Consider the following 27,799-nt stretch of genomic DNA (forward strand, 5'->3'; position numbering starts at 1 on the left):
CACTTTAGTAACATCAGCAATGCTTATCTTTGAATATTAACATTAAAGGGGAAGGAGTATTCAAAAGTGTACAACCAAATGATCTCCATTACATTTTTTAAATGCATATTTAAAAAGATAAGAAAGAAATCAACAAATGCAAGTGGTCACCTGAACGGTGAGATTACAGATAATTTTTTCTTTTTTTTTTTTTGTTTTTTTTATCCCCCAAACTTCTTCAAATGGTCATGTATTCTTTTTATAATCAAAAATTAAAAGCATATGGAGGATATAAATGATTCAAAGGGAAAAGCACACCAAATATTTGCTTCTCCTTTTTTCGGTGGAGATTAGTCTAATAACAGCAAGGTCCTAAGTTGAAATATAGTAGAATATTGTCAGACTCGATAATGACTTTAAAAAAATCCGTGACAAAGTCAATTTCCGAAGCTCTCACTTCCAGATGAGGTGGGCCAAACAATTTAAAGCTAACATATTCCTGAGAAGAAAGCTTCACTCTTCACACTTAAACAGGCATCAAGACCATACTACTTTGTTCCACAAATTTATTCAACATTAGACAAGCATATATGGCGGTACCTAGGCCGTGACAGGGACTAGGGATCCAACAGGGAACACATGCACTAAAAAAGCATCCAGCACAGAGGGGCTGAAAGGGACGGTTTGCACACAGAAACCCAGCTGAAAGCCGATCCAATTACTCTTGCTAGAACCTGAGGTTAGACCTATAAAGAATTTCCTATCATTCCACGCTTAAAAATAAAAACTCCAGGAGTTCCCGTCGTGGCGCAGTGGTTAACGAATCCGACTAGGAACCATGAGGTTGCCGGTTCGGTCCCTGCCCTTGCTCAGTGGGTTAACGATCCGGCGCTGCCGTGAGCTGTGGTGTAGGTCGCAGACGCGGCTCGGATCCCGCGTTGCTGTGGCTCTGGCGTAGGCCGGCGGCTACAGCTCCGACTGGACCCCTAGCCTGGGAACCTCCATATGCCACGGGAGTGGCCCAAGAAATAGCAAAAGGACAAATAAATAAATAAAATAAAAACTCCATTTATGACACCACATCTTACTCCAGAGCTCTCTCTCCAAAGAGCACTTTGTGAGATGTCCAGGAACTTTGGGGCAGGGATAGAAACCCACAACACCCAGGAGGAGGTGTCAAGAGCAGGGCTGTGAAAGGCCAGACGCTGTCGGTTCAGACTGCGGCACCAGGTGTGCTGCCTGGCACAGGTGAATCCCTTTCTAAGGCTCCTCCATAGGGAGCTTACTTTGGAGTTTGTCCTGAGGACTGAAGGAAGTTACTTGGCAAGCATACCCAGCATGATGTCCTGCGCAGAATAAATGCTCAACAAACAACCCTTTCTCTTGTGCATAAAATATACCTGTTTACACAGAAAAACAACAAAGAATCAGGTAAGGACAAAGATGTAAAAGTCGATGAAATGGCTTCCCGGAGTAAGTGGTAGTGATTGCTAATGAGTATAGGGTTTCTTGGAAGGTAATGAAAAATATTCTAGAATTAACTGTGATGATGGTTACACTACAGTGAATACCCTAAAAAAAACACTAAGTTGTACACTTTAAATAGGTGGCTGGTATGTTATGCTAATTAGATCTCAGTTCCCATCGTGACTCAGCAGTTAACGAACCCAACTAGCATCCATGAGGATGCGGATTCGATCCCTGGCCTCTCTCAGTGGGTTAAGGATCCGGCATTGCCATGAGCTGTGGCGTAGGTCTCAGACGCGGTTCAGACCTGGCATTGCTGTGGCTGTGGTACACGCTGGCAGCTACAGCTCCAATTCGACCCTTAGCCTGGGAACCTCCATACATAGCAGGTTCGGCCCTAAAAAGACAAAAAGGGAAAAAAAAATTTGCTATAATAATTGTATTTGAAAAAATCAATGGAATATTTTAATCCAAATTCCCAGATGGGCCAAAAGCTATTCCCAGCAACCCATGAGATTATGTGAATTGTGCAATCAGAAAATAACTTCAGGAGTTCTTGTTGTGGCTCAGCGGTAACAAACTTGATTCATATCCATGAGGATGCGGGTTCAATCCCTGGCCTCGCTCAGTAGGTTAAAGATCTGGGGTTGCCACGAGCTGTGGGTGTAGGTCTCGGACTAAGCTTAGATCCCGAGTTGCTGTGGCTGTGGTGTAGGCCAGCAGCTACAGCTTCAATTCAACCCCTAGCCTGGGAACTTCCAAATGCCTCCAGTGTGGCCCCAAAATACAAAAAAAGAAAGAAAGAAAAAGAAAAAGAAAAAAAAAAAAAAAAGAACACCTTCAGTTCCAAGTCAGTATAATATTCCACCTCCGGTTTTCTTACCAGCTCCTTTACAGGGAAAAGATACACAAGCACCCAGAACAATACCACACACATAAATTTTTAAGACAACTTCTCACATCTTTTTTTACACACACACACACCCCGCAGTCCTAAGAAAAGTTTAAAATGTTTTGCATTCTCTACTCACATACAAGAATATATTTAGCTTCTGGATCAACCAACCAAAAGAGGAAACCAAATGCCTTTACACAGTGAGTTTAAAACTCACTGCGTCATTCCTTATCACCTAATGTCACCACCAAAACACATACGCAAATAATGCAAAAGAACAAATGCTTGATCCAGAAACATGAAGCTGAATCCTATGAGTTAACTGCTTATTTTTCACACTGAACAAGAGGTGAAGGGGCCGTCTCTGTTCCGGCTTTCCAGCAACACGCAAGCGCTCATCATATCCAGATTGTGGCCACATTACCTCCCCAGGAAAGCATAAAAGAGGTCCCAGAAAGCATAAAGCAAAAACCAGGAAAAGGGCCCTAAAAGACCTGCCTGCTCCCTTCCTTACTCTCTCCTTTAGTCAACATAATTTTGGCGTCTACCGTGTGAAAATCTCTTCTCCATTTTGACCTTCCGTATTTTTCTCGGAAGCTGGCCACATTAGTTTCGGTAATCTTTTTTTTAAAAAAATGAGGAGTGCCCTGGTGGCCCAGCAGTTTGGGGATCCGGTGTTGTCACTGCTGTGGCTCGGGATGCTGCCGTGGCTCAGGTTCCATCCCTGGCCCACGTACTTCTGCATGCCATGGGTGCAGCAAAAAAAAAAAAAGAAAAGAAAAAAAGAAAAGAAAAACTTGTGATATGTTTGTAGTCGTTTGTAATATATATCATTGAACCAATGTTACCTAATTAAAACATTTTTCGCCATTGCACACAGAATAATCAGAGGCAATGAAGATGGTGTATGGTCCAGCAAATACACAGATCTGATTGGCTATCTGGGCTGCCTTCCGCCTGTGAAAATGGGTGGCACTTGTACACTCTGGGATGCCTCCTTTGAGCTGCTCCACCAGCAATGGGGATGCGTATCAAGAAACACTCACACTTTCGCCAGCAACCATCACCACGTAACGGCCTGGTAAGGTGAGTGGGAGCCCACGTACAGAGTGGAAGTAACAAGCAGGTCTTTCAGTCTCTCAAAGCCTCTGAAGAGTTTATGCTAAGGATCCTGGCTGGCCCCTTACTGTCATTAGGACAGTGATGAAACAACCAGGCTCACCTACAAAACTCGCATCCAGGGGGCTGGTTTACCCGCATTTGGCACAGCAGTGATAGGGAGCACGCCCACCAGCCAGGTGAACGTTCCCCGCCACTGCACAGTTGTGATCATCACTGATACGGCAGTAAGGAAATGCACAAGTGAAAGTGGCATCTTACTGCCCTTGTGAGTCAAAGCCGAATTTATACAATCACTGGGAACTATATCAACAAACAGTACTGTTCCACTTATTAAGGTACTGTGCCAACTCTGTGCTCAATTCCCGTAAATACGGAATAAGCTTGGATTAATACTCAATATCTCTTGAATCTAAATTTTAAAAGAAGGTTCTGTTTTCAAAAAGACTGGTCAATACATACTGCTGAATAGGAGTAACAGTAGCAGAGTCGGATCCATCGTCAATTAGGTAGGATCATTTATTTGCTCTTTATTTTATTTATATTTATTTATTTATTTTGCTTTTTAGGGCCGCACCCGCAGCATATGGAAATTCCCAGGCTAGGGGTCGAATCGGAGGTACAGCTGCCCACCTACACCACAGCCACAGCAAGGCAGAATCCGAGCCAAGTCTGCAACCTACGTCACAGCTCACGGCAACACCAGATCCTCAATCCTCAATGCCAGATCCACTGAGCGAGGCCAGGGATCGAACCTTCATCCTCATGGATCCTAGTCGGGTTCGTTAACCGCTGAGTCACGAAGGGAACTCCTTAGCAGCTTTTTAATGAACTAGCTTGAAACCCCCTCTGCTGCACATTTAAACACTATCCTCTTTATGACTTTGGTGATGCAGAAAAAGTAGAAGAATTTAAGAACATCTCAGGTGCTTTACAAGAGAACCACTTACTCATCTGATTCATTAAAAAATAAATTCCCAAGGTCACTTTTCTTTCCTCAGAAAACACAGAACATCAGGTGAAGGACCAGATATAAACAAGCATTCCTCCTCTCACACTAGGTGTTTTCTCACAAGCTCCCATTTGTATTCCCACCATCCCCTCCGGAAACTCCCAATGTTTTCTGAGCACAAACCTTTATTCGCTTCTTTTATCAACTTTCCCTAATACATTGGGCTTATGAATTAGTTCAAAAATAATTCAGCAGACCACACAGAAATGAAGTCATCGTGTCTGGCTTATTGGAGAAACTAGGATAAGTGGTAGCCATTAGCTGTTCATTAAACCCCTCCACACTTGTGTGGAGTTCACGTTCAGGGTCAAAGCTGGACCCTCTTTCTCATTAGTTCAGTGATTAAACAGCTATGCTCAGCGGCCTCACCACTTACAGCATCTTAGATGTTATCCTCCCAGCGAGGTAAACAGGGCAGGTGTCTCTGTCCATTTCACACCTAGGAAAATGAGGCAATGATACCACCTGACTTCCTTAAAAGGAAAAAGTCAGGCAGCTTGCAAAGGGCCAGGACATCCCCGCCTTCCCCTGAGAGAGTAGTTCTCATCCTTGTTTGCACATTAGAATCCCCCAGGGAGATGTGAAAATACACCAATGTCAGGTCACAAACTAGACCAAACTGGCAGCCCCGCCAGACCTGGGAAATGCCTGGGAGGGAGTGGTAGGTACCTGGGCATCGGCATAATTTACAAGCTGGAGAGGTCATCTACAGACACAAAGTTGAGCACCACTGATCTATAACCCAAGAGGTTTAAAAGGCCAGCACTGGCAAATACAGATTTTCTTTCTCTCACTTCCCTTTCTTTAGTGGCTCTGCTTGAGGACAGGATGGCGGAGCCCTGGTAAACAACAGTCCTAACAGTAAACAATGGACTCAGCTGAACCAAGTATGTTCTCTGGTAGGGGGAAAGAAGAAGAAGAAGAAGAAACCAGGATTCAGTAAGAATCGAAAGGAAAATACATTCTCCAAAGCTAAAAGGCCAAGTTCAATATACAAGTGTTTATACACATTGCTGTATACACCACAGTTTTTTTCCCTGCCCTCCCGCAAGCCCCCACAAAAAGAGCACATTTTCAAACAAGTAACTACACATTAGCATGTGTGTCCCAAATGTCAGGAACGAAATGCTAAGGAAATTCTTTCCAACATCTGGGAGTGATTGTGTACACTACATCACTGCTCCTATGCGTTCACCTTAAAGAAGAAAGATCAGAGCAGAATAACTATACATCCAAATGCAGTAATAGTTTTTCTCTCTTATTAAGCATGATCTGAAACCCACTAATTACTTCCAGAGGGAACTTCTTTCTTCACACTTTATTCCTGACTACAATCTGGTTCTCAGGCAACCAGGACGTCATGGACTGGCAGCAACACAAGGAGGAAAGTCTGCGATTAAAAGGACCCTCCTTTTAAAGGAGGGATTGCAAGCATAAGAAACAATTAGGTACTTAGTGGGGATTTCATAGTCCAGTTTTGCTCAGCCAATCACCTTCAGTGAAATCACAACAACACTCCATATCCCCCCCCAAAGACTATAGACAGGAGCTTTCAAAACCTCTAGGATCTTAACACACGCAGACACACAGACACACACACACTTCACACGTGCGTCAATGCACATCAACTGGATTTGCAAAAAACGCTACCAGTTAGACAAAACCCTCAAAATGAAAATACCAAGGAAGAGATTTTATTCAACTCAATCTGTAGGACATGAATCAAAGGCAAGTGACAGTTTTATACCCGCTGGACTTGCAGCTCTTTGTTAATGAGACCTCGTGCTAAAAAACCACCAGGGCTTACTTTCCTTCACTTGTCCCCAAATCCATCTCGCTTAGCTCTGCCAAATAACTGGCCCCGAATGTGTTTGTTCCGTTTCTCTCTTTGTCTTTTCCCAAAAGAGAAAAATTAATGGTTAAGTGGGTTTAATTTTTAAATCAGTACAAGAGCTTTAAATACACTGTACTGGGGGGAAAAAATGCAAATGGAATGCTCTTGAAAATGGTCACCCATTAAACACACATCTTATGACCCAGGCCTCCAATAAGGCGAGTTCTTAAAATTCTATGGAGGTCAGAAGTTTCGTTTATGCAGCAAGAATAACGCTGTTAACAGCTCCATCTCCTTCTTGTCGCCTCTACACATTCCAAATCCTGGAAAATGTGAGGCAATTCAAAGAAAGCTGAAGCCACAGAGGACTCCACTACTGTGCCTGAAAAGCTTCTAGAGCCATGAGTCTGCGTGTGAATGGAAGGAGGCCATCCACAGAGATGCATGCATCCCAGCAGATCAGGGACGTGGGACTCAGAAGATGGATTCGCAGAGAAGAGGAAGGAACTGGATCCAGAGGCTTTATGTATCTCTACTACCTAACAGCAATGATGACAGTTGTTTAAGCAAATGGAGTATCACAGTTCCTTATTAGCCCTTGTCTTGCTATAGTTTTTAAACACAGATTTTTTTTTTTTTCTTCTGTCTCAATAACCCCATCTTTTACTAGAAGCCAAGGTTAAAAGTCAAAACCCAGCAGGCTTCTAAGTAAAGTGGAAAATAACCCAAGCTTTATAGCTGTTCCAGAAAGCTGGTGGCTAACTTTACATCTACCCCCGGGGGACGTCACATTACAGGAACGTGTCCTATCCCCCACTGGAATACATAAAAATCATGACAAGCCATAAACGGACGGGCGCCGAGTCAGAGCTAGGAAAGGGAAGGCCGTGCTTCACCCTAAGGAGTCGATTATCTGGGTACAAGGAAATCTGACTGTCAGGTTGTTGGAAATGAAGGCTTACTCTTTCCAAACCTTTTGGTTCCCGACAATCAGCACTTACACGAATCCACCTTACTAACCTTATTAAGGTCTTGCTGTCTTTCCTAGACGTTTCTCACCACAATGCCACTCTGAGGCCCTCATCCACCACTTATGCTCTAGGGGAAATCTAAAGGAAGGAGCACTGTGCCCAACCCAGAGGGGCAATGACAGAAGAACTGATCCCCAAGCAGGACCCTTCGCAATGGGGGGGTGGGGGGGCTGAACAGGCAAGCAAGACGGGAGAGGTTGAATTCCGGCTCCTCTGACACCAATCCCTCCTCCTGCGGTTGTGTAGGACTGTTTTAAATGGCTTTCCAGTTAAGAGTACAAAGTGGGAGTAGCCCCAAAACCCCCCAAAATGTCTAAAATCAAAAGTAAAATTTAACTGTCGGTTCCATTTGAGCAAAGAAGAGCACTCTCCGTATCTACTGCTTTCATTCCCTTTCTCTGGGTCCTTCGCATACAAGCCCATCTGTGTTTTTCCTCACCAAGCCTATCTACAGTTTCTGGTTTTTTTTTTTTTTAATTTAATGATAAAATCCATCCTACAAGAAAGGAAGTTTCCCTGTGTTCTTCATATTAGTCAATGGAATATACAGACTTACAAGGACTGTTCTTACAAGTTCTGTTTTTCTATCTTGAAATGGATTGAGCTGTTTGCTGCCTTCTCACAACCCTGCTTACCCCATCACCTGATTTTCGGTTTTCGTTTTTATTCTCTTGTAGTCCCCAGTTTGTCACTATTCTTCACTATCCTCTCATAACTACTTCTTCCCCAATTATTACCCCAATATATTCCCCCTTTCCCATCCACTCAACCTTTTTACTATATTATTTACCTCCTCCCCTTTGAGCCTCAGCCCTCAATTTCTCCCCTTGATACAGAGGAACCAAAATGATGATTCTGAGTCTCAGATGCTTCTTGCCCTTAACTCCTCCCCCGAAAGACCACGACATTGACAAGGGTCATCTCCTTATCCTTGTCCAATCTAGCTCAGAGAAAATAAGTTTCCCTGTATTCTTCATCTTCCTTCAGTCCCCTGGGGCACCCTGGACCAAGTGTCTTCCTCATCTGTTCCACTTTAATCACTCCCCAAGCGGCAATGCAGCCCTCTCCTTGATTACTCTGTGATGTCTGTTGGCCTCTGCCAAGGACACAGCCCATCTGAAACATGCTACCCTTGGTGATCATGCGCTAGGAGATGGGTCCAACCACGGTCTGGACCCACCGTCTGTATGACACATGCCTGATGTGTATTTCCAGTAGCAACAAGAGGTGCACCCTGATCCCTTTTCCCTGGCACCTTCGTGCTCTTGCGACTAACGGGTGGCACTTGCCAGAAGGCCTGCTGAGTTAAGGGGCGGGGAAAGTGCTCCTTCTCTGGCCACAGAAGAGAAGAGAGTGGCTCACCTGGGGCTTAAGCCTTTGCCCTTGGCATCAGCCACAGCCACATCACGGCGATGGCCTTTGCTAGATGCAAGGCCCCTGGCTCAATTCAGAAGGTACATATAAGCCTCAACAACACAAAAGCAACCACATCAAGACAGATGAGCCAGGAAACCAAGAAGAAAAGGACCTTGATCTCTATCTCCTGTCCTCTTTTCCATGACACCTCTTAGGGGAATGGGTAACCCTCACCCTGCTTCTCACAGTCCTTCCAAGTTAGCACTTGAAGCAGAGAACCGCTTTGAGAGACACCGGATCGATCCTGAATGTAAAAGCAGCCGTGAACAAAAAGGGGAAAACGTAGCTCTTATTTCAACAAAAATCAAGAGAGCAGAAAAACTGCTCTTCTTTCCTCTCTGAATACCACAAACCAAATCCCCTGTACAGGTGGACACAGAGACATCATCAGGAAGAGGGCATTGGGGGGAAAAAGATAAAAATAAATGGTATTTACCTTCTTCTGTTTCATGCCACACGATCCCTTCCAAATTCACACTGGTCCCGGGTTCACAGGGCCCAAGACACTCTGGCTCTGTCACTACTCCAACTTCACACGTATTGACACCCACGGAACGAGTCCGAACCAAAAGCTGTTCAACCGGTGCTGCAATATTGGATGAAGATGGGGAAAAGTAGGAGGGCAGAATCTGAGGCGTGAGACTGCTGGAAATCGGTGGCGGTGGTGCTGGCACTGTAAACAGGGGGTCAACCTGAAAGACAGACAGGCTTACTGCAGTGGTGCTGCATGCTCGGAGCTCTTTTCAATGCAATCTGTTTACATCACTTCCAGAATACATCACCATTCCAAATGCCATTTGCAATTATAATATGCTTAGAGTGTTTTAATGGTGCCAAAATACAAAGCAGAATAGAAATAAGCATTTTAGTTTTATCATGACACACAAGGTAAACAATGGAGCTCTAGCTTCCTGCTAGTTACAGGCAATGTCCTTTTAAACTCACCAAGCGACAACCTTTAGCCTCCAGAGATGTGAATGAAGATGCTTTGCAAAATGAAGACTACTTCTTACTTGTCATGAAATCTTATTTTCAAAATTACAGTATTTTTCCAAAGGAGAAACTAATAAATACCCATATATGCATCACTCGACACTTAAGCACAGGAGATGGACTAAAATTGTTTTCAAAGTACTCGATAAACCACAGTGAATTAAATCACTACTAAAATTGATTAACTTACTCTGCCAAATGTATACAATACATAAACTTGATTACACACACTGAAACACCGAAACTGGATATGATTAGCATGTACGAAGCATCAACTTTTTTTTTTTTTTTTTTTTTGTCTTTTCTATGGCCGCACTCACGGCATATGGAGGTTCCCAGGCTAGGGGGTCTCATCAGAGCTGTAGCCACCAGCCTACGCCACAGCCACAGCAACTCGGGACCCGAGCCACGTCTGTGACCTATGTGATAGCTCATGGCTATGCCAGATCCTGAACCCACTGAGCAAGGCCAGGGATTGAACCCACAACCTTGGGTCCGGGTTGGATTCGTTAACCACTGAGCCATGATGGGAACTCCCGCATCAACTTTTAATTACGCATTCTACTGCAAAGTTTAACAATTCATATAAGGGGAGAAATAAATGTGTGTACTCAACACAACGTGAGGTTCTCTAACGCACAAGCCCTTTAGTGGTGCACCTTGTAAAGATCCCTGATGAGTCTGACCAAGACTCAGCAGCCCCCTCTCTGTCCAAGAAAGAGAAATGACAGCCCAAACAAGATCCCGTGGTGCAACAGTTTCTTTGCACCCAAATTCTGAGGAGAGCAGCAACGGAGTCTTTCACGCAAAAAGTTTAGGGGTCTGGCCATGGTGTAACCAAAGGCTATGCAGGTACTGAATAGCTAGGATGGCCAAACCCTTCCTTCCTTCCTTCTTCCTTCATTCATTCGGCCCATTGTTACAAATGCCACAGAATTTGACTCTGCTGACAGGTTCTCAAATGTGAAAAAGACACATGCAGGGCACGTATGCCCCAGGATTCCAGATCACCTACGTCCCCAGGCTGCAGAGACGCAACCAACAAATAAGAGATGATACTTCGCGTGTTTTATCAGTTGGGCTAACAAATTGGAGTGTAAAGAGGATACAGAGTAGGTTGTTCTTGTAAAATGCCATCTTGATCGGTTCATATATTCTTAGTTAACGTTTGTAGGAAATCAACATTTGGCTCCAGACGTAATATTATATAGTCTTTGTTATTTAAAAACACACATACCCCCCCACACACATGAAAAGAGTATATTTCAAGATAAGTCAGATTAGACAGGGTGCTCCTAGTTAACCAGCGGAAGCAGTCATCTGTGCGGGCTCCTCGTTCATATGACTGGAGGAGCTATTTCTACCGTTTGCATTTCACTAAAAGGATACACGGACGTTCACTTCCTGGGTGATCCAAGATGCAATGCAACAACCCCGCATCCCACTGCACACTAAAGAAACTTAATTTCCTGCTCTCAAAGCTGCCATAAAACTCCTTTTGCTCCATGCTTTTTATTGTTCTTCATTCTTGATCACAGAGCTCAAGAAAGAAAAGCATTTAACAGCCCCAAACCCCAGATGTGATTTACGCTTTCGTGTAAATGCAGCTTAATGTGGATCAAAGTTCGCACTGATAGTTCCTATTTTTAAAACTGAGCTGACAAATGAAGAACGTTAAGGGGGGAGAGGGGAGGGATGTGGGACTGAACCCTGCAGACCTTCTCAGAGTTAAAAGGTTGTGTCAGATTGAAATCACTTTCTAGAATTAAAAAAAAAAAAAAAAGACCAAGGAAAATTATAAACCTCTTTTTTTTTTTTTTTTTCAGGGCCACACCAATGGCATGAAAATTTCCAGGCAAGGGGTTGAAGTGGTGCTGCAGCTGCCAGTTAGAGCCACACGACATCCAAGCCTCATGTGCAACCTACACCATAGTTCAAGGCAACACCGGATCCCTCATCCACTGAGCGAGGCCAGGGATTGAACTTGTATCCTCGGATTCATTTTCACTGAGCCACAACAGGAACTCCCCAATAACCTCTTAATTTGTATAGGTAGTTCCTCAAGATATTCTTGGTCGACAGCCTACATTAATTGCAAGAGAACAAATATGGCTTCAGTTAGATAAACAAGAAAAGGGAATAAAATAAAGGGTGAGGAGTCGCAGCAGCAAATCTCTCACTTTGAAGATCAGGACACCCTGGGGCAGCATGTACAACTGAAGTTATAGGCACTGGGCACAGTGGCCCCAGGACTCTGCCCCCACCTCCACACTAACCTCTCTGAGGACCATCTGCCTCAACAGGAAACTGTATTCTTTGACCTTCTAAGAGTGACGATGAATCCTGTCAGTAGAGAATTTCTAGACTAAATCCCTACTTCAGTATAACTCTCCTTATGAATAGATTTGCATAGATACACACACACACACACACACACACTCACTCCCATACTATTTGGGATATTTATGTCATTCCAAAGATGAAGCTTCTAAAGAATCTAGATGCTTGAAGGAAGAGGCCATGGTATCTCGGGCTTGCTAGCAAGTTAACTGTGTCTATTCCCATGAATACAATCCATATGTCATGAAAAGAGTTTAGTTGATAACATTTATAGAAGGGATTCTGAAGCCCTATCCACACACATTTTAAAATGAGAAAGCCAGAGTTCCTGTTGTGGCTCACCAGTAAGAAACTTGACTAGTATCCATGAGGATATGGGTTTGATTCCTGGCCTCGCTCAGTGGGTTAAAGGACCTGGCGTTGCCATGAGGTGTAGGCCAGCAGCTACAGCTCCGATTCGACCCCTAGCCTGGGAGCTTCCCTATGCTGAGGGTGCAGCCATAAACTGACCTCCAAAAAAACCCCATTTTTTTTTAAACAAAATAAAATGAGAAAACTAAGGCTCAGTGAAGTTTGACTATTAATATGAACTTCAACATAAACAATTCCCCAATGCAATAATAGTCTAAAACTCTTAAACTCGATAGGAAAACTCAATAGGTAACACAGGTTTGGTTTGGTTTTGGTTTTTGGCTATGCCTGTGGCAGGTGGAAGTTCCCGGGCCAGAGAATGAACCCAAGACATAGCAGCAACCTGAACTGCTTCAGTGACAACACCAGATCCTTAACCCATGGCACAAGGGAACTCGAATAATGAAGTGGTAAAGATTCAACTCTTTGACGGACACACGTGAATTCCACTGCAGTGGCTTCCTCAATGTAGCTTCAAACTCCCATTCCCCTTAGGTACCAGCATCATCATCAGGATCAGCGAGAAAAGAAAAAGGACCTTTGTTGCCTTGGAATTTCAGGGCTGGGAATGGAGAACAGAGGACAGCCATGTGGTCTACTGGGGTCCCTCTTCCCCAGAGCTCACCAGCTCACCAACTGGAGGGGAGGTGGTGAATTACAGCCGTTCCCAGAGGTGTTTTATTTGGCAGGTATGCTACTTTTAAAAACATTCTCTTTTTTTTTTTTTTTTTGGCCAACACACACACACACACACAAATTCGGGAGAAGTCTAAATTTCTACCATCTCTGTTTTTTTTTTTTTTAAATAGAAGTTCCCAACCTAGGGGTCGAATTGGAGCTGCAGCCACTGGGCTACACCACAGCCACAGCAATGCAGGAGCCAAGCTGTTACTGTGGCCTACATCACAGCTCACAGCAATGCTGGATCCTTTAACCCACTGAGTGAGGCCAGGGATCAAACCCGTGTCCTCATGGATACTAGCCAGGTTTGTTACAGCTAAGCCACAACAACTGGCTCAGTGAACTCCCTCCACTATTTCTTAATATAATAGTTGGATAATATGCTATTCCTCATGGCATCAACTAACAAGGGTGAGTCTCCCTCGGCCTGCAGTGACCTGCCCAGGCACAGACAGCTGAACTGCCATTTCCCTCTTTTATGAGACAACCATTGTTCCAGCCAGAAGGTCATCTAGCCCAGCTTACTCATTCCAGAGAAAGCTGTGGTCTATACTGGTACAAGGGCAATAAGCTATCTCTATGGTCAGCCCAGGTGAGCATTAAAAAAGTAGCTTCTGGAGTTCCCATTGTGGTGCAGTGGTTAACAATCCGACTAGGAACCATGAGGTTGAGGGTTCGATCCCTGGCCTCGCTCAGTGGGTTAACATCTGGCATTGCCATGAGCTGTGGTATAGGTTGCAGACGCTCAGATCCCGCGTTGCTGTGGCTCTGGCGTTGGCCGGTGGCTACAGCTCCAATTAGACCCCTAGCCTGGGAACCTCCATATGCCATGGGAAGCAGCCCTAGAAAAGGCAAAAAGACAAAAAAAAAAAAAAAAAAAAAAAAAAAAGTAGCTTCCTCCAAGTAGGACCTTTACAAAAGGGGTTCGATGTTACACCAGGAGAAAAACGAGGGGTGAAAGGGAAACAGTTCAGAGTGTGGCCATTTCCTTCTGGAAGCAATGCCCCCAACAGGAGAAGTTCTCCCCAAAAAGGTTTTGGTTCTCTAGTGTATAGCACGGGGCCTAAAACACAGTCACGTGGCACCATATGTAACACAGGATTTTAAAAGCTCTCCAAGAGTTATTTTTGCCTTATATAAAAGGTCACCTCCACTGTACCCTGACTTCTCAGGTCACTCACTGATCATATGCTAAAATATAATTTTTTCACCCAAGAAGGCTCCTTAGGACAGAGAAGAGCAACAGTTCCAACAAGGAAGTCTGGTAAGACAGTAGCATACACTTGAACTTGGTAATGATGGACCTCCGGCGGTGCTGGGTTCAAATCCTGGCTGGCAGTACTTGCTTATAGGGGACCCTGAGCAAATCACCTGGTTACTCTAAGGCTCGGTATCTGGATCTAAGAAATGGGAGTAAGAATAACAATTACCCGCACAGGGACGCAGTGAAGACGCAGTGAGATAATTCATGCCAAGTGAAAGCTCAGCAGAGTGCTTAACTCTGTAAACAATGGCTCTGAACAAGAAAAAAAAAAAAAAAAAAAAGTCCCTGGTCTGATATTACAGTTCCCTAACCCTGCACACAACCTCACAAAGCTCCTTTTTATATCCTACTATGTTTAACATAAATCTATAATCCTCTCCAAATGCATGGTTAAGTGCGGTTAAAGTGTGTTAAAAGTATAAGAAAAAGGGCTTAACCCTGAGAAGCTCAGCCTGAGGAAATACTGCTCCTTTCATACACTGGCATCTGGCAGCCGTCCACCAGCTTAATCCAACCCCATTTTATAGCGTGTCCTGAAGAGTCCTCCACTTGTACAGAATCTCCTTCCACTCATCTCCAGTGGGACACCCTTTTTTGGTGCTCTGCTCTCCCCCAAAGTCTCCTTTGGTTCACCTAAACTCGATCCCATAGCCGCCCGATAAATAATCACTAACACACCGGCTGTGTGCCAGGCACTGGGCAGGCTTCTAGCAAAACCAGCAACTGTAGCAGTCATCAGATAATCATACAAACCCACCACAATTACAAGTGTCACCGCAGAACCTCACCCCTAGGTGTGGTGCAGGGACCAGCCTCTGGATTTGGAATCCAGCTTGACCTCTAACACCGTCACCTTAGGCAAATTCCTTGAGTCTCTCTGGGACTCAGTGGACTCATCTGTAAAATGGAAATAATACCTTGCTGCTGAGATGACTACTACCCGAGATCATTCAAAAAATATGAGCCCGGGACTTGGCGGGGAGTTGCACTCAACAGATAAAAGCTACTGCCACTGTCAATATTATTATCGGTATTACAAATAGACTCGAGATTTGCACTGAAAAGAAAGCAATAGGTAGTTTGGCCCTTTGAAGCCAAATGCTAGGATTTGCTACATGCAAAGATGATTCAAGAGAGACGGTTACGAATACCTTTCTGGAGGGAAGTGCCCTAAAATAGTAATAATCAGATAGTCCAGTATGACTGGGTCACTTTGCTGTACAGCAGAAAACAACCATTGTAAATCAACTATGAAAAAAATTTTTTTATATCGGTAGAGAGGAAGTTCTCCTGTGGCACAGGAGGTTAAGGATCCGGCATTGTCACTGCAGTGGCTTGGGTGGCTGCTGTGTTGCAGGTTCCAAGCCTGCCCTGGGAACTTTCACATGCCATGAGCATGGCCGGGGGGAAAAAAAAATCGGTAGGGATTTATTAGTCAAATAATACCAATAACTGGAATAAAAAGGAAGAGAGAAATGACCAGTTTTAGCTTTGTCAAAGCTCTTTTCTCTTATCTTGACAGGACACTGATGTAACCTACTAGAGCCCCAAAGAGGAAATCAGGAAAGCAGCCATCTCCAGCGGGGTTAAAAAAAAAAAAAAAAAAGACCCATAAGTCTAACAGCTGGTGGTGGCAGCCTGTCAAACTGAGGAAAGTTAATGTCAAGAACAGACGCGCGGCAGTCTCTCACTGTTATTTTTGCATGATTATTCCCAGGTGTTGGTGCATGCTGAGCAGTAGCCTGACTATTTATCACTCGAGAGGGCCTAAGAGCATGGGAGTGGAGGGTGCAGAGAGGGGAGAGGGAGGCGGGGAGAAAAGGTTATTTACACAGATAGCGGCACTTAGGGTGTGTAATCAGAGGGCTAGGGGAGAGAGAAAAAAAAAAATCTGCCAAGAGACTCTGGTAGTATTTCTCTGTTCACCTTATTGCAAGAGCTCCCTGAGTGCTGATGAGCAAGGGAAGCTCCCAAGCTGGAAGGCTGGCGGCGGCAGCTTTGCATCACTTGAGCACTAACTGTGATGTTTTTTCCAGGACCTGGAAAACTGATGACAAATGAGGAGGGGTCGCCAGGGCAGGGCTGGGGGTGCTCCAGCAGGCACTGTCCAACAAAGGGACAGTCAGGTGGCTCTGCTGCCAGGCAGAGGAGACGCTCTCAGCCAGGAGACAGGCAAGCCTCAGTGAAAGATTCCCTCCCAGGGCTCCCAGAGGCGGGGGAGGGTCCTGAACCCCGCCTGGGAGATTGCCTGGCTTTCTTCCATCTGTTGCCACAAATCGCCATATTCATCTTGCTCTTAACCCCTCAATCCTGGGATTCTCAGGTCACCAACAACCAGAGGGGGAATGGTGTTTTATTCTGCTCAGTCAATATTTTTACATTCTATGAGCGCGCTGGGGCATGATTACTTAATGCTCACGTTTTCTCCATATCCTGGCATTTGGCTGTTTTATGAGATTGCCCACAGTCACCTCTTTAATTTAAAAAGCATTAGACAGAGACTGCACTTGGTGTAGGGGAAATCACAGCTCTTTAAAGGTGACCACTGCCCAAGTCCATCGCTTTGCATTTTAACTACCCTTTTCTGCCTGACATCCCTGCTTCATTAGCAAAGCAAGGAAAGCTTAAATAATGGTTTCCTTAAGCGCGGACCTCTTCCCAAAAGTCAATCAAGGGTGAACTTCCATCCCTGTCAGACAAAACTGGAACAACTGCATTTCAGTCATTCCTAATTCTGTCTTTCCTCCATGTCTCCGAGGCTGTGATCAAGACAATTCGTGCTCCAGCTTCCGGCCTAACAACAGGGGCAAAGTGCTACTGAGGGCCTGTTGTGCACCCGGCCCCGTATATTTTCTACCTCCCTTGACACTCATAACATCCGCATTTTATAGAAGCAGAAACTGAAGATCTCCAAGGATGGGCAACGTACCCAAGAGTTGGAATTCCAGGCCAAAGCTCTCTGATTTCCAAGTTCATGGGCTTTCTGGTAAAACACAGCAACAACATCAGCAGCTACCATTTAACACATATGACACAGGAGGGATTAGACTGGCGTCCTCGCACTCAATCCTCACAAGGTTGTGAAGGAAAGTACTTTACAGATGAGCAACAGGAAACTTAAAAGGTCACTTAGTGTCACTGGCTGAGCCAGAATCTGCACTCGTATTGATCAAACGGCAAAAGAAACGCTTTTGGATGTAAAGGAGAACACAAGACAGAAAGAAACCTTCCTCCTCAGGTAATTTCTGACTCTTTCCTGCATGTTAGAAGGCACACACCTGATCTCTTTTCTTGGCACACAGTTCAGAGTGGTGCATGTCCAAGCAAATACTGCAATCCTTTCAGAAACCTCAACGAAAAACCTCACTGAAACCAAAGCTCAGGTTGAGCTTGAGCGCTTTTATAAGCTGAGCCACTGAACAGGTAAGACTCAATCAGGGGATGAAACAGCTCTCTGGCCCCAAGGCCCGTGGGGCCAAGACAGCAGCCGGACTCCAGCCATGTGGAAATCACAGAACACCAATCCAGGGTCTCTGTGGCGTGGCTTAGGGTGGCAGCCCAGCTATCTCATAACATTATCACCCCAAAGGGACTCCACGTGTAGTCACAAGGCAGAGGCACAGATGGGAGAGCCCCATACGTAAAATAGATTTAAACAACAGTGATGGTTTTTAACTTCAATCTCTAGCCATGACAATTTTTCAAAGCAAAAGAGAAGATACTGGGTATGGTAGGATAGAATGGAATTAAACTACTCAAAATTCAACAGCTTAAGCTGTGTTGCCATTTTGAAGCCAACCATGTTCTCCCCTAGAAGGCCCACCCTCAGCCTGCAGAACTCCACTGGGAAGTAATGCTGGAGGAAGTAGAGGGGGACAATGGACTCAGGCTTGGGCACTTTCCACCAGATCACACCATGGCCACATACTTGGCCTCATTTGTGTTTTTCAAAAAGACAAGCAAACAAATAAACCTGTCCAATATATTTTTTTAATGGCCACACCTGCAGCACATGGAAGTTCCCAGGCTAGGGGTCCAATTGGAGCTGTCGCCACTGGCCAATGCCACAGCCACAGCAATGCAGGATCCAAGCGGTTACTGCAACCTACACCACAGCTCACAGCAACACTGGATCCTTAACCCAGTGAGCAAGGCCAGGGATCGAACCTGCATCCCCATGGATACTAGTCAGGTTCGTTACCACTGAGCCACGACAGGAACTCCAAAACCTGTCCAAGTGTTGAGCTACGCATTCTTCATCTGTTTTACAAGTGTTGCTGACATCCCCCGCTGCTCAGAGAGCTGGGCACGCTTTAAATAGCAGTAAATGATCAGTGTCTTCCTATCTGGTGCAAAAGGGTTCTCTTATTTCCTCTAATCCTGCCTATTTCCAAAGACACTTGAAAAACAAAAACAAGCCACAAAGAAAGGAGGCAGTGGGAAAGGTACTCAAAAAGTCTGTCTTCTTGGATTAAGCCTTTTCACAACTCCCCTTCCTTTATACAAAGCCAAACTGCAAAGTTCCACACAATCCATTCTTATACAAGCAACTGCAAATCCACAATTTCTTCCAATTATATCTAGTCCCTGATCATTAAGGGTGAAACTTTTAAAAAAGGCCAGAGGTAAAACTCTGGATTTTTAACTCTGAATTTTGCTTCACATGGGTGCATCTGCATAAGGAAGCAAATCAATTTGAAAAATTCTGATTACTGAGAATCTTAGTAGATTCTGGCCATCAAGGCATTAGCCATCTTTGCAAGACCCCAATTGCACCCTGAAATTAGAGAAAAGTTGGAAGCCTCTCATCCTCAACTGTCTCTAGCCATAGACATGATTGATTTAAAGAGGGGAGAAAGAAGGGAAGACAAGCCTGTTGGGGGCAGGGGGGAGACATGGGGGGAAATCACCTATTCTTAGTCATCTCAACTAACAGTACTTCTCTTCTTTAGATTAGGGAATCTCATCTGCAATCATCTAAAAGGAGTATTTTCAATGACTGTTTTAGACGTTTAAATTATACACATAATACATGCAGGTCAAACCCAGTTAAATAACAAACAAGATGATCACTGTACACCTATAAATGTAATTGAGTAATAAAAAAAAGGCTATATTAAAAAAAAAAAAAGAGAAGAAGAGCCTGAGTCACATCTGATGGGAACTAAGTTGGCACCTTGGAAAGGGTCAAAGCCCCCCTTTCTGTAGCAGAGTGGGCTACCATGACTCTTATTCCTCACCCCACCCAAATGCTCTCTTAAGGAAAGCTGTGAAATGTGAATTTCATATCAAATCAAACAACTAGGGAAGCTCTCCATTGTTCATCACAGAGATGGATGGATACAAAGAGAAAGGAAATCACGAAGCTCCCCCAGCTATCGCCACACCTGTTTTCAAGGACATCTTAGAAACATGTTCAATTCTTTATTCCTTAAACTTTTAATTTTTTTTCAAGTTTATTTTTAAGTACATTCTTATTTCAGCTCAACTAAAAGGTAAGTCTGAGCTTTTTCATCTCATTTTGTAAACTAGGGAAACTGAAGTCCTAAGAGCTAAGTTACCTCTCAGGTTCAAGACAAAACAAGAGGCCATAGGCTGCCCCGTGAGGGCTGCTGCGCCCTCTACCAAGCTCTGTACCATACCTCATACTTTCACAGGTGTCTCTGCATAGAACTTCCCCCCACAAAAAAAAAAAAAAAAAAACTGCTCACAGGCCCAGAATTCTGTTTTCACTCCTGGGAACCGATCAGCCTTTGAAAGTCAATAGGTCATTCTCCAGGGAGACCCTCTCTTGCAACAGTTTCTTATGCATCCTTCCAGAAAACTGAATCCATATAAAAACACGCAGGGTGATGGGGAGGGATTGATTTGCAGTTTACAACCTTCTGTGCTCGCATGAATTTTAACATGAACATGTAATACTTTTCATAATTTTTTAAAAACTAATTTTTAATAAAAAGATGCTAAGCCACTCCACTTTAGAATAAAAGGAAACAAACGCTAATGCAGATAGGAGGAAGCACATGATCGAGCTTATTATTTCAACCCCTTGTGCAGAGGTCCTGAAATAAACACGCCCGGGTGGTCTGGGACCTAGTCCGTGTGACAGGGAGGTGGTAGTGCCTTCCTCTTTACCAGGGATGCTGATTAAAGGCATCTCACCAGTGGGGAAGCTGTTCCCTCATCTTTTCCAGGGGCCAACATGTTGACCTCTAACACCATCACCTTAGGCAAATTCCTTGAGTCTCTCTGGGACTCAGTGGACTCATCTGTAAAATGGAAATAATACCTTGCTGCTGAGATGACTACTACCTGAGATCATTCAAAAAATATGAGCCCAGGACTTGGCGGGGAGTTGCACTCAACAGATAAAAGCTACTGCCACTGTCAATATTATTATCCATATTACAAATAGACTCGAGATTTGCACTGAAAAGAAAGCAATAGGTAGTTTGGCCCTCAGCGTGTGGCCAAAGCTGGGGTGGATGGTCAGGCTGGGGCATTGTGGGAGCACTAAGTGGTGGGGCAGGGAGCACGCAAGATGGATCTGAAGGAATCGCCGGAGTGAGCCTGGGGGTAGGTGGGAGATGCTGGCAGAGCTGAGTCATCCTGGACAGCACAAGCAGTGAAGGGGCTTGACTCTTACGGGGTCAGGAAGAAGATGGACCACGAAGGCTGAAGAACCAGACGACTCATAAAGAGCCTAGGTCAGGCTAAGAATGTAGGGGGCAGTTACTGCAAAGGATTTTAAAGCAAGGGCGTGGGAGATGGATGGATCATGCAAAAGGAGGTATGAGGAGAAGAGACCTGAGGAGAAGCCGCTACAGCTGCCCATGGGAGAGAGGTGGCAGCCGTGGTAGGGGTCGGGGGGAGACTCAAGGACCAGCCCCAGGTTTCTGTTTCGGTTGTGAAGGCCTCGTTCCCTGGGCTGGGGAGGATGGGCAGAGGATGGTGGGGGTGATGTCTATCACGCAGGTGCACAGAACTGTCTGGAGCTCAAGAGTGTTATCTGGGCTAGAGAGGAGTCACTGGCAGAGAAAGTGGTGAAGCCAGCAGTGTAGACGAGATGGCTCAGGAAAAATGTGGAAAGTACAGAGAGAAAGGGCTGAATCCTGCAGGCCCCAACATGGATAAGGCAGAAAGAGGGGAGGAGTGGCTGTTGAGGTCACAGCAAAGAAGGGGATAAGTGAGTGACCCAAACCAAAGGGAGAGGCTCTAAAATTACCACTGGGGGGTCTGGTGGCCCAAAGCACAGAGCAGTCAAGTGGGGAAGACAGTGCCCACCCTTGGGAGCTGGCTCAGAGCCCTCCCCCACCCCCACCTATCAGAAAAGCAGGACTGCTAACTTTTTAAGAGTGAGCCCTTCATTTCACCCCAGCAGCCGCTGGCAGCCCCACAATGTGGCCCCAACACCTCCCTGGAACCTTCTGTTTCAATTTAGGTGAAGAAATCATGAATCAGCAGCGGGGCTGCCGCCACCTCTCTTCCATCGGATGACTTGATCTGTGAGAATCCAGAAGGCACCCCTAAATGCTGGCTCCTGCCACCTTCTTGTGTGGCTGGCAGCCAAAAAGATAATGAGGCCCTCGCTTCTGGAAGGTGCATCACAAAACCAGAGAGCATCCCATGCATGCTTTTGCAGACTATCCATCCCCACCTGCTCCTGCCCCTGGGCCAATTGAAGGGTCCAAGGCACCTACCTCTCCTTGAGAATCACAGCCAGACCCTGAGCAGAGATAAACTCATTCGCCTTCCCTTCTGTCATCCTGCTCTGATACCCCTAAAACATGTGCCCTTGTTCCTGTGCCCAGTCCCCAAACCCCAACTCTCTCTCCCAGTGTGGACCCTGTGCCTCTCCAGCCTCTGGGCAATGAGCTTTTACAGAAGAAAGCCAGGAGCCATTTACTCTGGGTGGGGTATCTTTAGCCCACCGTCTAGCTCAAGGGCCCAGTCCACTGCCAGCTTTTGGTACAGCCCACAAGTGAAGCATGTGTTTTTTCCAATCAAATTTTACAATCCATTTAATGAGAGCAACCACTAACTTTGAACCCATATTAAGTGAAACGCTATCGCCACCCCGCCCCATAAAGAGGCAATTAGTAGACCTGTATTACAAATTGTACTCCATTACTATCATTAGATTTTAATTTTCATCAATTAAAAAAAAACCAGTAGAGATTGTTTCCTCCTCTGTCATACAAGGACCTACATACTGGTCATGATTTTGCACCTGGGCCCACAACGTTGAAGTATTTACTAGGGGCCCTTTTACAGAAAAAGTTTGCAGGTCATTGGTCCCATTAATGGGAAACGCCTGTCCTCTCAATCGCTAAGTTAGGTTCACTAGTGGACACTAAGGTATGTTACCAGGGAGGGGAAGAAAGGATGGGGTGGGGGACGTGCTGGAAGAGTGCAGGAAGGACGGGAAAATAGGAAGCAGGAAGAAGTAGAGGCTATTGTGAATAGTGCTGCAATGAAACCATCTAAAATATGGCACAAAGGAACCTATCTACAAAACAGCAACGGACTCACAGACACAGAGAACAGACGTGTGGTTGCCAAGGGGGAGGGGGAAGGCAGGGGGATGGACCGGGAGTTTGGGGTTAGTAGATGCAAACATTTCGAATGGATAAGCAATAAGGTCCTACTGTGCAACACAGGGAACCATATCCAGTCTCTTGAGATAAACCATGATGGAAAATAACATAAGAAAAGGAATATATATATGTGTGTGCATATATATACATACATACACACACACACATATATATGACTGGGTCACTCTGCTGTATGACAGAAATTGGCACAACACTGTAAATCAACTATACCTTAATAAAAAATTTTTTCATTATGAAAAAAGTATAGGACTAAGCAGAGATAATCACATGGATTCATTTCTAAATGAGGAAATGAGGGGAAAAAAAAAAAAACAAATTTTAATGTACTGCTATGTTTAGCTCTCCCAGTAAAACTCAGGAGTCATAACCCAGAAAACAGACACAGGAGGCATACTCCTAACTTAAGCAGTCATAATTTTAAAAACTCAATAAATATGTATTATACATCTTTTTATTACTACAGCTTGGCACTAATATAACAATAACCAAAACAACCAAGATCCCTGCCTGCAAAGAGCTTATATACAGGTCAAGTCTTTTTGAAATAACAACCGTGTTGATAAATTATTCCTCTTGATTCCAGTAAGAACAGAGGGAATCTTAAGCATCCTGTGTCACCGCAATGAGTTTTTGGGTTACATTTGTAATCTTGAAAGCCAGAGTATTTTATCTCAATTCCCTCCTAGGTGAACGAATGAGATGAAATTACAGGTCTCAAAATGAACCCAGCAAACTCAGAAACGTGGATTCTTTCATCCAGAAGTCCAGCCATGAATGAGACAACTAAGATCATTAGTTCCAGAAGCGACTTCTCATAGGACATCGTAGCAGTCTGATCAGCACCTCATGCCAAGAGTCCCACTCCCGCTTCAGAACTAAGAGCATGGGAGTCATAAACACGTCTCTGTGTCTGATTCTCAGATCATCCGGACGTCTGCAACGTCCTGTAATGTCATTCAGTTCTGCCAAGCCTCAGTCTCCTCACCTATCAAGTGGGGATCATCGTATATAGTGCTATCAACTTGTATGGAATGTGACAGACCCGTGACGGGAGAGCACCAAGATAAAAGCCCCATTCCACACGGTGCTCAGACAGCATGGGTGGCCCCTGTCATCTTCCATCTCCGCTATTTCCACCAACCTTCAAAGCAATGTTTTCGGGACTCGTTCAGCATGTCACGTGGCTAAAGCGACACGTTAAAAACCTGCTACTGCGGTCTCTGAAAACCGGAGGGTGCTTTTCCAAATGAAACGACAACTAAAAAATTTCAAAATATCTGGAGATAAATTCCTAGTCAAACATTTACAGTTACTTAGAATCGAGCTTATGATTGGATTTCATTTGGGAACAACAATGATTTTTCTTTCCTCTTCCATAAACTGGTCCCGGGAGAATCTCAAGCCTAATAAGGAGAGGAGGATCTTCTAGTGTAAGCACCCACAACATGGCATTAAGAAGGCTTCCCCAAGCTTTTGTTTGTTTGTTTAGGGCTGCACCCACGGCATATGCAAGTTGCCAGGCGAGGGGTCCAATCAGAGCTTGTAGCTGCCGGCCTACACCACAGCCACAGCAACTTGGGATCCAAGCTGCATCTTCGACCTACACCAAAGCTCACGGCAATGTCGGATCTTTAACCCACTGAGCGAGGCCAGGGATCAAACCCGTGTCCTCATGGATACTAGTCAGGTTCATGACCGCAGAGCCACAACAGGAACTCCTCCCTTAGCTATTTCAACAGAGGTGCTTCAAGAATCAAATAAACGGTGAAAATGGTCTCAAAAGAAAGCACAAATGAAAAGAGAAAGAAGTACGGTCATCTATGTACATATAGTACCCCAGTCATTAAACCAGTTTAGTTATCCTTTCGTGTCTAGTGAGGGCTAGTGGCGGGGTGGGAGACTGGATCACACTATCTCAGCAGCCGTATTTCCAGAATATTTAATCTTACCATGTGTCTTATTTCAGAACAGATTTTAGATGGCTACAACAAATTACTGAGAATAATTTTTAGGGACAATTTAACTTAATCTCATACCTATCAAAGCATACCTGCTCTAAATATTGTTCACAGAGACCCAAAAGAGATCAGCTCCAAAATAAACAGATGGCCACCACTGTTTCAGCAGATATGTAACCAATCAACATGAAATTTTCGTATGAGGATGCCCCAAAACAAACGACGGAGTGAATGATACTCTATACACGAATATAAAACTATAAGCACCCTGTGGGCGATGGAGCTTGCCATACTTGTACTAAAACATGTATTTCTAGTAGGCTATCCCTTCATAGTCAATTCCAGTTAGTTGCTAAACACCTGCAAAGAGAGTGAGCATTAGACTAAGCTAAATTTAAATCTAGTTGATTTGAATTATGATTTAAGTCATTAGTCAAGAAGAACTGGTGTCTTTTTAAAATTAAAAAATGCACACTTATTTTTGCCATAATGGCAATAAGCTTCATAAAACTCATAGATAATATTCATATGATACTTTTTAAAAATTATTTAAATATGGTATAAAAAACCTTTTAAAAGATACCAATTTTTTTTAGTATTACCATCCAGCTCTTATATATACATACATATTTTATATAATCAAAGGCTCAATACCTCTTAATAGTTTTTCATATTTTACAGCTACATTAGAAACCCTAATATAGTTCCCTTACATATCAAAACTAAATGAAGCATCCACTCACATTGCTGAAAGACTATCTCCTCTAAATTAATCATGAATTTTTCCCACAGTGCATTAAAATCTAATAACCATAACCAAGACAACTTACATTTAAATTGTTGTGTTTAATTTTTTTAAAAGGGCATTTCCTTCCATAACAAATCACTTTAAGTTAAGCAGCTTGTTAAATACCTTTGTTCATCAATGCTCATGCTCATCAAAAGTGAGGGCGCAACTAAGAAACAACTAGAGAAAAGTTTTATGTATGCAAGATACCAAAAAGTATATAAAAAGCACATCTATTAAGCAGTTGTTCTAAACAACAATTTCATTTATTTATTTATTTTTTGTCTTTTTCCAGGGCCACCCCTGCGGCATATGGAGGTTCCCAGGCTAAGGGTCCAATCGGAACTGTAGCCGCCGGCCTACACCAGAGCCACAGCAACACAGGATCCAAGCCACGTCTGCAACCTACACCACAGCTCACGGCAACGCCGGATCCTTAACCCACTGAGCAAGGGCAGGGACCGAACCCGCAACCTCATGGTTCGTAGTCGGATTCGTTAACCAATGAGCCACAACAGGAACTCCTAAATAACAATTTTAAATTTCTTTAATAACAACTCTGAAGCACTCTGGTATCTTATGTGACTTCGGTTTTGGTTTGTTTTAGTGGGATAGGGTGGGCAGAATTTGTTTCAGATAGCTTTGGTATTGTGTATTCTCCTGCATTCTTATATTCTAAAACTCGGGTAATTCTTTAAACTATAATCTTTTAGTAACAAAACCTCTACTCCCAATGTTTGCCGCAAAGTTTTATTCTGAATAAAAATCGTCCAATTTGATAGAATAGTTAACCTCTGACACACCTGAAACCAATATAGAAGGTCTCTTAAAAAGTAATGCGGTTTTTAAAAAGTTTTAAACAGTCCAGTTTTTTTTAATCCAGTTCTTAAAATCACAAAACAGTTATAAGTATTCCTTTGAAATCTAATATTTGATCTCAAAATTTAAGTGAAATAGCAAAAAAAAAAAAAAAAAAAAAAACCATTGAGAGGCTCTGAAATAACAGCCCCCAGGATATGCAAAACGATAGTGGAAATAAGTCTGTGTGTCGTCCCCCCATTTTATGCATGAGGAAAGTTAGCTCAAGGACATTGGAGTTTATGGCAGAGTAAGAGCCCAAGACTCAGCAGAGCTGCCCAATTTAAGCTCCTTGTGTGTACGCAACATGCAACCTGATTTTATCTCTGCAGAGCCCAGAGTTCTGGGCAGAAAAGAGACGCAGGGGAAGGGGGGGGTGGCCAGCAAAGTGTCCCCGTATGGGCAGTGAAAGAGGACAATAGAAAAGATTTCTGTGGCCCTTACCTCTTCCTCTTGTAAAACTGTCTTGCTTTGGCTTGCCCTGCTATAAGGTAAAGTCATACCATGACACGTGGGCTCAGCACCTACTATGACTGAACAGTTAGAGTGCAATGTCACAGTTCTAGGTGGCTGACCCCAGCCATGTCACAATCTGAGCACAGGCCCACATTCTGAGAACTTCCTCCTGGGCAGCTTCTGCCCTTCTTCTTTCAGAGTATCACCGCTCCAAGCAGCAAGGCCCCACTCCACTCACATAGGCATGAGGACCAAAGGCAGAAACACCACCTGTGACTCCAACCTGTGCCTTCTCACATGGAGAGCAGGTAATTTCTCTCTGCCTATCATCCTCTGAGTGTTTCGTTAGAGGAACCAAAAAAAAAAAAAAAAAATTCTCTTTCACATGTGTTAGAAAGTCTAATATTGTGTCAAACAGAAATGAAAAATAAACCTAATCTAAGCTGTCATAGAATCATGAGATGCCTCTGGCAGTTCTATCAAAGTATGGAGACACGCAGGGACTCTTTGAAGAAATGAAACTGCAGTTTATCAAGTGTGATTTATAAGCAACACTGATGTAGCTGGTAGATAACACTGCTGTCTAATCATTAGTAGTCAGACAACAGCCATGTGAACACATCAATTATGGGCCACTGCCAAGAGCCCTTGAGATCTTGGAGATTAACAGCCAATCCTCT

General features: G+C 44.1%; 1 protein-coding gene across 1 annotated transcript in view; it reads right to left on the bottom strand.

The window, feature by feature from the left end:
• Window positions 1–27,799, bottom strand: part of ZNF608 (zinc finger protein 608) — a 108,523-nt gene that overhangs the window by 51,795 nt on the left and 28,929 nt on the right. The window contains 1 exon segment of the mRNA XM_005661601.3: window positions 9,190–9,445. Within this exon segment, the coding sequence (XP_005661658.2) occupies window positions 9,190–9,445 (256 nt within the window).

Source organism: Sus scrofa, chromosome 2 (genome assembly GCF_000003025.6).
Source record: "Sus scrofa isolate TJ Tabasco breed Duroc chromosome 2, Sscrofa11.1, whole genome shotgun sequence".
In the NCBI taxonomy this organism is placed as follows: Eukaryota; Metazoa; Chordata; class Mammalia; order Artiodactyla; family Suidae; genus Sus; species Sus scrofa.